Source organism: Temnothorax curvispinosus, unplaced genomic scaffold, assembly GCF_003070985.1.
Source record: "Temnothorax curvispinosus isolate PA1 unplaced genomic scaffold, ASM307098v1 QBEX01014901.1, whole genome shotgun sequence".
Taxonomy (NCBI): domain Eukaryota; kingdom Metazoa; phylum Arthropoda; class Insecta; order Hymenoptera; family Formicidae; genus Temnothorax; species Temnothorax curvispinosus.
Window position 1 is genome coordinate 192,669 of NW_020224681.1, and position 14,438 is coordinate 207,106.

Here is a 14,438-nt window from a genome sequence, read left to right on the forward strand (position 1 = left end):
AGTCATATCTTTCTCTTCGCATGTACAAAACTTTATTCTTCACGTATCTATCTTCGTCACTATGTTGGGTATTTTGCTCGAAAATTCGCAAATACCGATTCAAAGTGTCGTCGAACCTAAATTTTTCGCATTATTATTCATAACCAGTACCGCTTATAAATGTGATCTTAATAATCCACAAACTGTTCCTGACGATCATTTCAATTATTCGCTAATTTCTCAATTTTGTTTCGCGATTATATTGTCTTCTTGCTCGCGGATTTTAATGACGACCGATACTGAGTTCATTGCATTAGTTGATTAGTGGAATATTTGATGTCGTATGGTGAAATTAACGTGCTTCGAATGACGAGAAACATCGAATGATTGCAGTTCCCAAAATAGGGGAGGAATAAACAGCTGCGTGCTGTCACTTCGACGATCGTCATTAAACGACACTGGATTCATCTCCACCGTCGTCGATGTATAAACGTTTAATTTTCCTCGCAACGGCATATTTAACCGTTTCTATATAAAAGGTGGAATATTTCGGAAATATACCGTACAACTCTCACATTGTACTTCGCTTGAATTTTTCACGAATTTTCGTTTATTTTATTATATTACGTGTAGATTCTATTTTCGCGAGAATCGCAATTCCCACGAATAAAATCTGCCGAATAGAATCTCACTGAACGCAGTAATAATTATAGATACGGAGTGGTATAACGAGGAATTAAATATTGCGGACATTAATTGCATCCGCACTCCTGGGTCACGCAGGAATTATACATACATGGGCTTATTTATACACACACACATTATATATGTGTGCGTAGAGAGAGAGAGGGACGGGAGGGGGGAGGAGGGAGAGAGAAAAGGAGATATTACCGCAGATAATTCCAGTTTTCAGCGTTTTAATCCTCATGCTGCATATGCGGCAATCGTTACGTTATATTCGTCACAAAGCTACCCGTAAAAAGAAGGCAAGAATCAAGATTAAAAAAATCGATAGTACTTCGGCGGTATGCGGCGATGCGAAGCAATTTCGCTCCATGCGATTAAACGCCGCATATAATCTGCGAACCCGAAATATAATTTGGCGGTTGAGCTAATTATCAAAGTGCCGCTAACGAGCAATGAATTATATCTACGTATTTAGCGACTCGTAATCCGACGCGCGGCCACCACCACTTTTGTTGCGACCCGGCTGAAAAGCTTGTCCGATTTCCAATTTTATTGTGTGCACGCGCCGGGGAATTTCGCTGACAACGCCCCCGTAAGCGTTTCTAGCGTTTATTCAACTGTGATAGCTACGAAATTAACGTAACCTCGTTCGGCCAGCTGAGTCGATTTACATGCGGTCGACACGCATATATTCGCAGCGCGTATATATTTCAAAATGTCGAAAAATAGCCTCCGTGTAACTCTTCTCCGAAGCGTGTAAAACACAATCCAAAATATGCGCAAGTGTTAAATATGTAAAAGTATTGAACGGACCAACTCGTCTAAAATCGATTTTGACTTATTATTAATTTTATATATGCGTGAGAGGATCACAAATTTTTAAATAAATGCAAAACAACAAATTTTAGGAATTTTAACATTTTAAAAATTTTCATGCAATATGTACTCGATTATATATAAATATCCGAAAGTGCGTCACTTGTCTACGTCTATTTTCGTCGAGACATGGTCTCGCGCAGTACCTTGCGATATTGATATTCGATATGTGATTAAATTTACGAACGCCCTCAGAACGTAATGTAAGAATAGCTCTGGAAAAGAACCCTTTACTTGAAAATCTATCCCAAATATAGAAATTCAGCTATCCTTCTGTCGCATGTTTTTCCCTTAATGACCCTAAAAATAGGACTCAGCGAACTCAGTTAATTGCAACTAACAATGCGGAGACAACCAATTCTGAACAGCTGACATTTTGCATCAACTATTTAATCCTAAAAATTTAATTAAGAGTGATGCTAAGCGCATCGGAATATCACCATAACGGATGAGGGTTTCGGCAAGAAAATCTATCGATTAGTAGACGAAAGGGAGTAAGGTGAAACCTTATCTTCCTTGTCGTCAAGAGGCAAACGAGGGAGAGAAGCGTCTTAACGGAGAAGGCTGATGGCGCTTGAAAGTGGTTCGACACGTTCTGGTGAACTATAGGATATCGGAAATCCGTTATGCCCTTAAAGATCATTAATTGGCAGTAGTTAGTCACCTTAACTGTCGAACGAGTTCTCTTTTGCGATCTAGAAAGTCTCTGAATATTTCGTGACTTGAGCACAAAACAAGGGAAATGTCTTATTTCAGAAACTCTCAGGAAAAGGATCTTTTTCAGGCATGTAACGACTAAGATAGAAAGTCAAGATTGTGATGTGGGACTGCTTGAATAATTCCAGCTTTTAGTCGCGTCAGCGCATCACAAGTTTTCATTTAATTTGATTATATACTTAAAATATCTTCTTTACGAAAAGTAGAAATAAGTTTTTCAAAGATAAATTGTTTGTTTCGACAGAGATTTTAATCAATATTTGCTTCCTCGAATCTTTCTCACAATTTATAACTTATATGTCTTATTCTTTTAAAAGAAGTTGCACGTAAAAAAATAAAAATTCTATATTTTCGTCATTTTATTTATTAATTTCTTGCTTGACGCAATCTTCTTCTTAAAAGATCAGAGCATAGAACACGCGTAGAGTACCGTTAATCGTATGTGAGTCGTCTCGAAAATCGCACAGGCGATAAAAAATGCAGGCGTATGGGGATAGGGCGGATAGGGACAACGTGAACTGCGCGCGACATTGTAATCCTCGTGAGAAGCTTATCGGACGGGACAACGCGTTCGTGTGTATTGTCGCATTCGTCTGTACATGTAGGATGCACGATGCACGATGCACATCCGGTACGCGCGGAATAAAACAACGCTCTTCCTGTACCAGCCGAGTGCGACAACGGCAATTAGCGCCTCCGGCCGGCAATATGCGCATAAACCGACGAAAAATATATACGAGAAATGCTAATATACGCGCGCACTCGCGCGCACTTCGGACCACCGCAATGCTGCGCTAAAAGCATGTTTTTCTCCTGTGATAATCCTGTTTGTCGCCAGCAAATATTTTCAGCGAAACTGTGATCGGATTCTTTTCAAATAAACATAAAGCCTTATGGTCTCTTGTATAAGTTATATATTTATATTTTTGCAACTATATGCATTCGATATTTTGATTTGTGCAATTTCACGATTGTTGACATTAATGTTAGATTTAGTTTTCTTCAAGTTAGAGAATAATATAAATAGAAAAACGCAATGTTTTCAATATAATAAGATAAGACGACAGGAACAAAGCTGAAATTGACGAATAAATCACATGATAAAAGACGAATAATAAACGAGTTTTTGCAAACATATCGCACGTAACGTGATAGAGCAATAAGATTTTCCAGACACTTTTGACCAAGATACGGCAAAAATATCTTGTGAAAGAACAGAAGGGCGTGAAGTCGTCGTCGAGAGGTAGAAACAGCTTCATGGACAATTTGATCGTCGTGAATGGAGATTGTTGAGATAAAATTGCGCGGATATAGGCACAATCCCATGGGGTACCTAAATAGACTATTCGTTCCTATTGACCCCTAGAACGATTGTCTCAAGATAAACCTGCTCAAGATACAAATCGTGACAGATACGAATTGTCATTGGCGCGTGAATTACATTATCTAATGTAACGACGTACGCGAATAGTACGGTAATTTTAAAAATTACAACCGCATTTAATAAATGTAACTTTCTTGATTAGCATGTTAAGTAATTGTTAATTAATTTGGGTTATTTTAATAAGAAACAATTTGAGAGAGAAACAGAGTACATTCGTTAAGTTTCAAACTGTTTCAATTGTTAAAAGAAGTATAAGAACCATAAATATATCAAAACTGATATATAATAAATGAAAAGACAAAAGAGATAAACGACCAACATAATTGTGAAGTTCAGACTACCTCGTTATATCGATTCGTACCTAATCTCTCCGCTTTTTTTAATCGGCTTAATGTTCGTAATACTATCGATCGGGATAATAATCGAACTAATAATGTTACGTACAAAATACGTTTTTCACGTTGCCAATTAAAAATTGCCAGTTTTTAATGATTAAATTGCGTTTTTATCTTGAAATCGAACGAATCGAGTGCCTGTGGCATAGCAGCTATATTCGCCAGGCAATAAAACGATTGTTTATATATGAAAGTGGCAGTCGATAATCTGACTTTATTCGGTAAAATAATAATTTCAAATGTATCGTATTAGCACACTATTTTTCAGTTAATTGCCTTATAACAAACCAGCATATACTTTTATAGACTCGAATACACTTTATAGTCTCGTTTAAATTTCACAATCTCTCAGTGCAGCGTAAATTTTATGAGCGAGCGTATTATGATAATTCAAAAATACGATCATATTCAGAAGAACAGCTTTCCCTCTGGTTTATAAAACTGTCAATTTTGATTTTATAATATGCGAATAATGAACTTTTCTGCTTGCTTGTAATTTGGGTTGGCGGATTTCATCGATATATTTATTTGAGAGATTATTTTTATTCGCGATTTAAATTCAATTTTAAAGCAACACCACAAAAAATATATCACGTAAATCACAGTTTGACAAGCACAATTAGAACGGGAACAATTATATAACCATGACGAAATCAATCCGGTATTAATTATCGAACTGACCAAAGTTACGTTACGCGGCGGAGTCTTATATGTGTTTTGTATAACGATTTGTATCTCTCAACAGAATATGCCATCGTGAGTCGGGCTGATTTCTCAGATGTACTATAACGTGTTTCATGACGAGATAGATAGAGATAGATAGATAGAGAAAGAGAGAGAGAGAGAGAGGATGAGAGGGTAATTTACTTTTCATGTCACGTTCTCATGTTATCCGGTATAAAATAAAGTCAGAATCTTCTTTCTTATGCGGGATTTGTTTACGCGAGATAATTGATCGGTAATTATATCAATTCCGCCATGGGGCGTAAAACTCATCGAAAATTCTCCATCGTTGGAAATGTGTGCACGCTATATTTGATTCGCTGGCGGAAACTTCCAGCGGTAATCTCACCCGAAATCGATTGCAATAACTCGCATGTCAAGCAGCATAACATCACAACGAAACGGTAAATTGATCGATTCCTCATCAAACGAGGCTACGTGTTCACTATTCCGGTAGATAATACTGTTTTATTTATTTACGGTATCCAGCCTTTCACAAACAAGTTACTTAACATTCTACTATTTTATCTGGTTGTGAGAGGAATGAACGTTAATATTTACTGTCTATCTTCGTTACTGCAGTATTAAAATCTCAGTGGTGCATTTCTTGAATACCGTAATATTATTATTAACCGTTATAATTTTTCTATCCTCAAATTCTTACATTTATAGTTATATCAGATCATCTATTATTTCACTTAATATCTGCCATCATTTTCAGCAAATTTATCAAACGACAGAATAAATCTATCCATCTATCTATCTGCATTCGGCGGGCTACGAGAAAGGGAATTCGCATAAATCGTATTTGCGTGATGACAACAGAATCGGTATGCAAAGGCCAACTATGCGGTTCGGCGTCAGGAGCCGATGCGAGAACCAGGAACGCAGGATGCAGAGTCAACAGTGTTTGACCTACCGTCCTGAATCCGGCACGGCCGGAAGCCTTCGAGCAACTATGCCATTTCATGTCGGGCGCGCATATCATAAATTAACAGGAGACATAACGGGTGCGCGCGATACGCACACGCGCGACAAGCGTAATAAAACTATGCGCGGCAAAAACGAGATAGGGAGTCTTGTTTGACCAAACTCGAATGCATCTACTTACGAGGCTTTCTTCAGCGCGATTTCATCTTTCGTCGTTAAGGATGAAAGTCTCTTTCTCTCCTACCCATCCCCTCTCTCTCTCTCTCTCTCTCTCTTCTCCCTTTCTCTCTCCCCCCTTTCTTCCCACTAAGAAGACACCCTTATCAACGGACTACCTCTTCCTTATCTGCTCGGATATCACTGCAAGTTCTCGAACAAGGGACATCTTTAGGTCGCCGAAACTTCCGCGGCAACTCGTACTCGTCCGGTAGGACCCACCGAGCGAGGTCCTCTCGGAAACTACGAAGTGAGTTGGATAAGGATCCAGAGAAGCGAATCTCGGAGAGAACGAAGATATATATATATATACAGAGAGAGAGAGAGAGAGAGAGAGAGAGAGAGAGAGAGAGAGAAAGAGAGAGAATATAGTTGTAGTAGGTAGGTATATCGGTCCCCCGGAATCCAGGCAATGGCGCACTTAATGAAAGACTTCGGACAGAAATTGAAGCGAGCATTAAAATTTAAGGACAGTGCGCGAAACAGTGCAGAGGATGAGTATTACTACGCATTACGCATTACGCTATGGCGATCTCATGTTTGTAATATTTAACTAACTGTTTGAAGTTATTGTTGGAACAACTAGTATGGCAAATTCAGTTAATTTTAACTCGATTAATTCAATTTTCCATGTGTTGCGTTACGTATCGCATGTTTACTTGGTCGCGTCATTAACTCTTAATTAAAATTTAATTAATTTCGACCTTCGATATGAACTTAACTTTCGATACCGTGACATTCAATTTGTCCGGCAATATCGGAGGGCAATGCGGGAACGAACATTTCCGCATGGGACAGAGCCACATTTAGGACATCTACAGTAGCATGTTGAAACGCATCCGAACCATTACTGCATGCACAGGTTCATGTAATGCCTTTCGAGTAATGCGTATCGACCTTACTCGAAGGATGCAAATATTTACACGTCGCTGGGTCCGGGTGTCCAATTATCGCAGCTCGAGGCGTTTTATCTCGCACGCTAACTTCGCAACGATATGCAAAGCGACTCTATTAATTCCTCCGTACGAGAAGGAAGGAACGCTCGCTCGGAGCGCACGCTCGAAAGTTGTATCTGATGTAGCGTCGTATATCCCGCTCACAAGTCTGAATTTAGATCTCGCGTACGCTTTGTAATTTATTCTATTACATGTGCCATTGGAAACCGCGACAGCGGTATCAGCTTACGAGTCGCTGTCTCGTGCACGCGCGTTACATCTGTCAAAAAGACGACAGTTGGTTTGCGCTGCGATGAATTATCCTTTCGAAGTGAACGATCACACTTTTCTAACTCTCCAACGTGCAAAAATAAAAACTGAATTATTTAGTTCGTGTTTTTTCCGACTTAAGAATTTTTATTAATTCCTTATATAAAAGCTTTGTTTCTTTAAATTTTATTTATTCGTATTTCGATTCGTGCACGCTTATCAAACAAGAAAACTTGCTTGTTTGACAAGTCGCACCAAGCACAGCGTTGAAAGCTCTTGGTCGGGAGCGTGATTGAAAGTTCTGACCGATATTTTGCTAATTACCAGCACGCCAGACACAAACGAACCACTAATTACATGTCCCGGTACAATGGGTAACCCTTAACCAAGCACACAAAAGATTCCAGGTCCGGACTAAGCTCAACCAGCGTGAAATCATTCGTGATTCTCGTGGATCGGTCTTTCCCGTCTTTTTTTTTTCGTCCGTCCGCGTCCTAACTCATCTCATTTTCTCCTTTGCAGATGACGCTACAAGTATCGTGGGTACGGCACAGGGACGTCCATTTGCTCACAATTGGCCGTTATACGTACACGAACGACCAGCGATTTCGAGCGATCCACAACGCTCATTCGGACGACTGGACGCTCCAAATAAAGTATCCGCAGCATCGGGACAGCGGTATTTACGAATGCCAGGTCTCCACAACACCCCACATGAGTCATCTAGTCCATTTAAATGTAATCGGTAAGTTATTTCGATATAGTTTTACGTTGGATTACGCTCAATTAAATGTGTGTATAAAGAGTTGAAAAGCAGATTACCGATTGTGAAACGTCACGATTGCGTGCGAATGGAGTAGATTTAACTTCCTCTCTGCGCGATATCTCGCGGTTAGGTTTCTATCAAATATTAGTATGCGCGGGGAGCATGCGGGAATCCTGCCTAATTACGACGGTGTACGCAACAATTAGTTAATTCTAATCTGAATCTGCCCTAGTTACGTAGCAACTGCGCGAAATTTAAGCCGAGCTTAAATTCTGGCGGAGCGCCAATTGAACACCTGGGATTGGTTGATACCGATGTTGAGCTAAGCTCTGCCTTCTTCTTCTAGAGATAGGGCTTTCCATTACCGCAAAATTATCCGCGCGGACTTAAATTCTATAACGACACCCCTCAACTTTTTCGCTTTCCTTTATCGCCGCGCTGCCGTTCGTTTCGTCGCGCCACGCCGCGCGCCGCCGCCGCGGAGAGATAAATTCGGAGAGATACGCGCCGACGTGTCGAGAAGTTCGCTCCTCGAGTTTGCATAAGTAATTACTTGCCGATAATCGAACGCACGTACGTCAGCGCAGAACGCAAGCAATTCGCATACATCATTCGCGATGTGGTATACCCGATTTAATCATGCACCGGTATACCCGAAGTACGAGCGCGAAAAGAAGTTTGCCGACCGGATCGTTTGAAGAGCAAACTTTTATACCAGGCCATATCGCACGTACAGCTCGCTACGAAAAACTTTCGCGATCGCTTAAACGTCAGGCCGGGAATTTATCTACCACGGTGCGCGGCGAATTGATTTAAATCGTCCCGAGGGCGGCGCGTCTTCGCGTGCCTCCTTGCGCGTTTTTCCCGTCACGATGCGCCCGCGCCGTCATCAATGTCGTCTTGATCGTCATCTTGATCGTCATCACAATCGAGGTCACGAATTTTCTCTTTAACCCTTGCTAGCGAGAAGCTGCCTCTTTAAATTTCGCCTACATTAAGACGAAGGTGAACGAAGGGACCGGGGCGGTATTTTTCTCCCTTCTTTCCTTTTTCTTCTTCCAACGCGCCCGTTATATTCCCCTCGGAGGTGATCTCGGAGGAGAAACACACGGGACGAAGCCCGATGGCGAGAAGGTGGGTAAAGAGAACGGGTCGTTTATCATTTCTAGCCCTGACCCTTAACGTAACGGTTGAACAAATGATCCTAAAGAGTAACGACTATACACACCTGCTTGCTCGAGAAGGATCCAGAGAGCATTGTACTTTCCTTTCATGGTAACGTAATTACTCATCATTCGAGGAGAGAGAGAGATAGGTAAGTTCGGAAACACGCATTTAAGTACAACCGATAAAACAAATCCGAACTTACGTTGATAAAATCTTCTTCCGTGTAATCGCGCACCGTTCTATTAACCGAATATCGCCGTCGTCGATAAATAACATCGCGAGTCTGGCTTACGTTCTTGTGTTCGAGTTTCTCTTGTTATAGTTAACCACCATCATCCGATTCTGTTATTCTCTCTGTACGATCTTTCTATATAGAATTAACACAGAAATGTAGAAACGATCGCAGAATACTCTCTTACATCAAATCGATAACTATCGGTTTCATGAAGCGATAACCAATAAATTTTACGACTTACCTCATATAATCGGATCAAGGAGCTTATACGACAATCGAAAAGCAATTTAAACCACTTATATGTTTACAAAGTACTATTGTGTTTTTTCGCAGTCAGAAAAAAATATAAGAGCGTTATAAATTTTTGCGATGAAACAATGAAAACTTTGTCTTTTCAAAGTTAAATAATAATAAAACATAATTAAGTATATATCTTCGTTAGACTCTTCATCGTTATCTCTATAAATGAATTTTATATATATTATTTTATATATATTATATATATTTTATATATATATATATATATCTGCTATATGATTATGAGAAAAATGTATTTTCTTTGTAAGGAGTTGAAAGTTTTTATACCCCATACTTATCGTTAACGCATTATCAAGCTAGTATTATTCTTTCATACAAAGAATACGTCTTTTATATAAAACTAGTGCAAAAATTCTTATCTAAAGTTAGGCATGGATTATCGTTTCTTAATCATGTACCTTACCTTACCTAATAGCTTATATTAGCTGATATTAATTCTAAGGCTATTATTAACAAGACAATTTCACGATAAATATCTGGAACTAATATCAGAGTGAAACTAGCGCGTAGGAAAATCAGTAAGCTGATTAGCAGAATCGAGAACTTGTGGGTATCGCCATTTAAATGAATACCGAACTTTCGTGGCACCAAACCATCCGCAAATATTTCCATTTCCTGGGACATCCTCGGCTTAAGCTGTGCTGGTATTTACATTCACTTACTGTCTCACCCGAGGCTTTCACGCGATGTCTTTTGCGGTGATTGTATTTGTTCGCTTGTTTTCCAAGCGCAACTTCCTGCTGATATTCGCTATTAACATTTCTCAAAGAACGCCCGCGCCGCGAAGGACTGACTAATTGGTAGTTTTTAACGCATTGTATTTGAAAAATATGCTTTTTCATCGTGCCCTGAATACGCGAAGCGTGATGGAGAATGCAAAACAGCGTTACCTTGCCTTCCATCCAAGTTATACAGTCGCTGTGTGTTGAAATATACGACGGTGATGTAACGGGGTTTATTTTTCTAAGTCAAAGCACAATAGATTCCGCGGTGCGATTTACGAGTTCGCCGCTTACATTCTTCAAGATTTCGTTTAACCATTGTAAATAAAATTGCTCGACGACTGCAGGTATTTTTCTCGTTAAAGCACCGCGCGGTGGGGTGTCAGCTTTTCTCTCTCTCTCTCTCTTTCCCTCTCCTTCTTCTTTCTTTTTTTCGTCAGTCTTCCGGTGATAAATTGTTTCCCAACCTCGCGTTACGATCGTAAAACGTCTTTATCATCACGTCTACTTATGTACGTTGCCCGTCTTCAAATTGTTTTTTGTTTATATCGATATTTAAAGAACACTGCTAATAACATTTCTAATCAACGACCATGCCTTTTTAATTTTTCTTATTTTCATGACACATTTTTTTCACACTTCAAGTTATGTACTATTTTCTTGACTTGTTTCATATGCTTTCTAATACTTATACTGTTTTGTAAAGCATCGGTGAAAATGGAACCTGCAATATCCAATTTTCTAATAATGGTACTTTTCTCTGGAAATATGTTATTGTATTAATTCTAGGTAACTACGATGTATCTGATGCTACGCATATCTTCCAATCATGAAGAGGCTAACGACTCGGCACTACCGACCTTTATTAACGCGTTAAGCTTTATGTCCTCCAGATAGACGTCGCACCGGTGGATAGTATCGCCTCATATCTCAACTCGTGCTTCGTGCTTGCTCTCCGCGGCATAAATGCTTTCTCTCCGGTAATGCGGCTCGCAAATTTGCAATATCCATGCTTTCTTGTTACCCCTACTATCCCTACTCCGCCGCTTTCTCCTCCGTCACTTCATTTCTGCCTTTACGAGCGCGTAAAAGCTCATAAAGATATCGTGAACCAGCCATGAACCATTTTCGCACAGACTGGAATATTTCCTCACGGGACACGCGACTATTCGCAATTAATAACGGACAGCTATCGCTATATATCGAGATCATCTAATAAGTAGAACAATCAAGACTATGATACGTATAGGCACAATAACAAAGCCGATACATGTAATTATAAAATTCTGCGATAAAAAAGGATTATATAACATGAGAACTATTTTGTGTTCATCTAAATAGAATTAATACGGAATTTATAACACCACGAATAATATGCTAATATTAATTTTACTTATCAGGAAAGTCTCATTTCCAAATTTGATTTCCCTGCAGTGAAATTTCAAGGTGCAATTCCGCGAACAGTGAAGATTATCGCGGAAGCGGTAATCGTCATGATTCAACGATCGCAATCTGGAAGCAATTTTTTCATTAGTCGCGAGTGCCTCTTATCGGGTATAATTTGAGATCTTGGAGAAGTATTCGTGGAGGAAAGTGTCAGATTCTCGCGGTAAAGTGCACTTTGCTCTATCTTAAGTGAGACTCGGGTCGAATAGTTTCCCCACTATTTCTGACTTAACTTTGATTAGACGCATTCAAATCGAACGCCTTTCTTCTCTTTCCATCTTCTTTCCTTCCTTTGTACTTCTTGCATCTCTTCGAAAAACTTCATTTGTGACGGAAAAGAAGATCGTTTTATTTTCTATACAGAAAACGATTCACTTCTCGCTTACGATCAGTCATTCAATCTATGATCACGAGTTGTAAATATGAAAAGCAGCATCTGAGAACTGACGTACTTCTCTCACCAACGGTTATTCATTCGATTTGTTTTGTATCTATTTGATTGTATCTATTAGTTTCTCGACTGCGATCGACTCATTCCACTTAAGGCAGAGATTCTGTCATAGATTCTACATTATACACAACTTTCCATTGGAATACACATTACTCAATACAATACAAACATATCGAAACCAGATCTCGCAATGTCGAAGAAACGAATCGTGGACTGTCTTTCCTTCTCTTGTCTCTTCCGTTATCAATTTTTGTCCCGATATCCAAATCACGTATGTATACTTGATATCAATTTTTTCAGATTAATTAAATTTATTAATTTTTATTAGTTAAATTTATTAATTAAATAATTGTTAATTAAATTAGTTAAATTTGAGAAAAAAGTAAATTGGTTTTAGAAAACGCAGGAAGATTTCGTATTAACAAAACGAGGCAAAATTCAATTGTGCTCGCCAAACTTTTTGTGAAAATGTAATTTTTCAAGCATATATTTATTTTGATGGTACTGTAGGCCTTGAAGTCCAAACTTGAAACTATGGATATACATATATCGAATTGCGACTCCGTTAGACTTTCGATTGGGGCGCGCAAACGCGATCTTTGCCAGTGGTAGTCGAAAAAGACAATATCGTTCGTAGCAGGACGCTTCTATTGACTCGCGAACAAGTTTGGTGCCAACATCGCACAAAGCGAACGGAGCCGTTTTATTACAGTATTCTGGGATACATATTTTTCCGGACCTTTGTTCGCAGAATCATTTCCGCTCGCGAACTTTAATAAACGGCATTCGCAGATTTTAGCGTAACTTGCCGACCAAACGTTCATTATGGAAACTACATCGTGCAAAATGAGTTTGCGGAAACGACGACTCCGCGACACTGTATTCGTTATGTAAGCTGCTTTTGTACGACGGCTCGTGTATACTAATTATGATCTAATGTAGCCTCGCACTTCAAGGGAGTAACCTAGGGAGAGAGGATTACTCGAACATGCGAGAAAGAGAGAGAGAGAGAGAGAGAGAGAGAGAGAGAGAGAGAGAGAGTCCCGGGCCAGAGTCGCATACTTATGAAACGTTAAAGGCTCCTTTGAGTCCTGTCCAGCTATGCTCTCTGCCGTTTGTGCCAGAACACTTCCTAATTGCGTTACGAACACACGGTAGAAATGTTCACGAAACGCACGGCAATCTAAGAGCGCGTTCGAAAGGAATACATTGGATTACTATACTCTCTAAATTTTTTCGAGTGAAATATCACTCTAATCGAGTGGAAATTCACTCGAGCAAAGAGTGAAAATGGAACATATCTTATCGAGTGAATATTGACTCGATTTGTCGAGTGATTAGATCACTCGCGCGCTCGAGTGAAATTTGACTCGTGTATTTGAGTGAGAACTTGCACTCGATCAGAGTGCCTTCTTCAGGTGTCTGATTTTGTTGTTTGCTCGTTCTTAGAGTAAAGTTTTACTTAAAAAGCGAACATGTTTTCTAAGACTCACCACATAGCATTTCCACCTGTTATTTTAAAACGTTGGTTAGGTTAATTTGCTAAGGCCCGATTGTTCCAACCTATTGGTAAACTAACTAATAGTTAGTTTAAGGAAAAACGAATCGGGAAGCCGCGAGTTGCGGTCGCGCGCGAGGAGGAGGCTCTTCGTCAGTATCACGACACGATACACGACGATCCCATCCACGGGGAGGCGTCGCGAAGCCGTCGCGGCTACGATCTGTGCCCGCGGAATCACCACCGTGCGAGCATGACCGCGACGTCGATGACGAGCCTGACGGTGAGCACCCGGGTGGGGGTCAGAAGCCGGGCATCTCGGGTCTGTGGAAGGCCGTCAAGGTCTTTCAGTAACACTACACGGACAACTTCGTGCAGGCGATACTGGATGCCCTGGGCGATCAGCTGACCGGCTGCACCCTCGTCGTCGGCGGCGACGGACGGTTTTACGAGAGGCCTTAGCAAATTAACCTAATCAACGTTCTAAAATAATAGATAGAAATGTCGCGTAGTGAGGTTATATCAACCTTAGGAAACATGTTTGTCTTTTAACACGATATTCACAAAATCCACGCACTAATATCCACAATTCTTTGAAATCTTTAGGTACAAACACAAATATACATCACGTAAGCCCGACATTAAAACACGTCACGTCTCTTGCGCGGGCTACGCAACTGACAATGAGCCATTCGGTTCAAGTAAATTTTCACTCGACCCGAG

The 14,438-nt window shown here is 40.0% G+C and overlaps 1 protein-coding gene and 1 long non-coding RNA gene across 4 annotated transcripts in view; one reads left to right on the top strand and one right to left on the bottom strand.

Moving 5' to 3' along the window:
• The window catches only part of LOC112465108 (zwei Ig domain protein zig-8-like), a 247,429-nt gene that overhangs the window by 165,122 nt on the left and 67,869 nt on the right, over positions 1-14,438 (top strand). For all 3 annotated transcript variants that reach the window (XM_025032499.1, XM_025032501.1, XM_025032500.1), the window contains exon 4: positions 7,635-7,857. In XM_025032499.1, coding sequence (XP_024888267.1) covers positions 7,635-7,857 — 223 coding nt within the window. The remainder of the gene's footprint in view (positions 1-7,634; positions 7,858-14,438) is intronic.
• The window catches only part of LOC112465109, a 148,064-nt gene that overhangs the window by 71,241 nt on the left and 62,385 nt on the right, over positions 1-14,438 (bottom strand). The window lies entirely within an intron of this gene.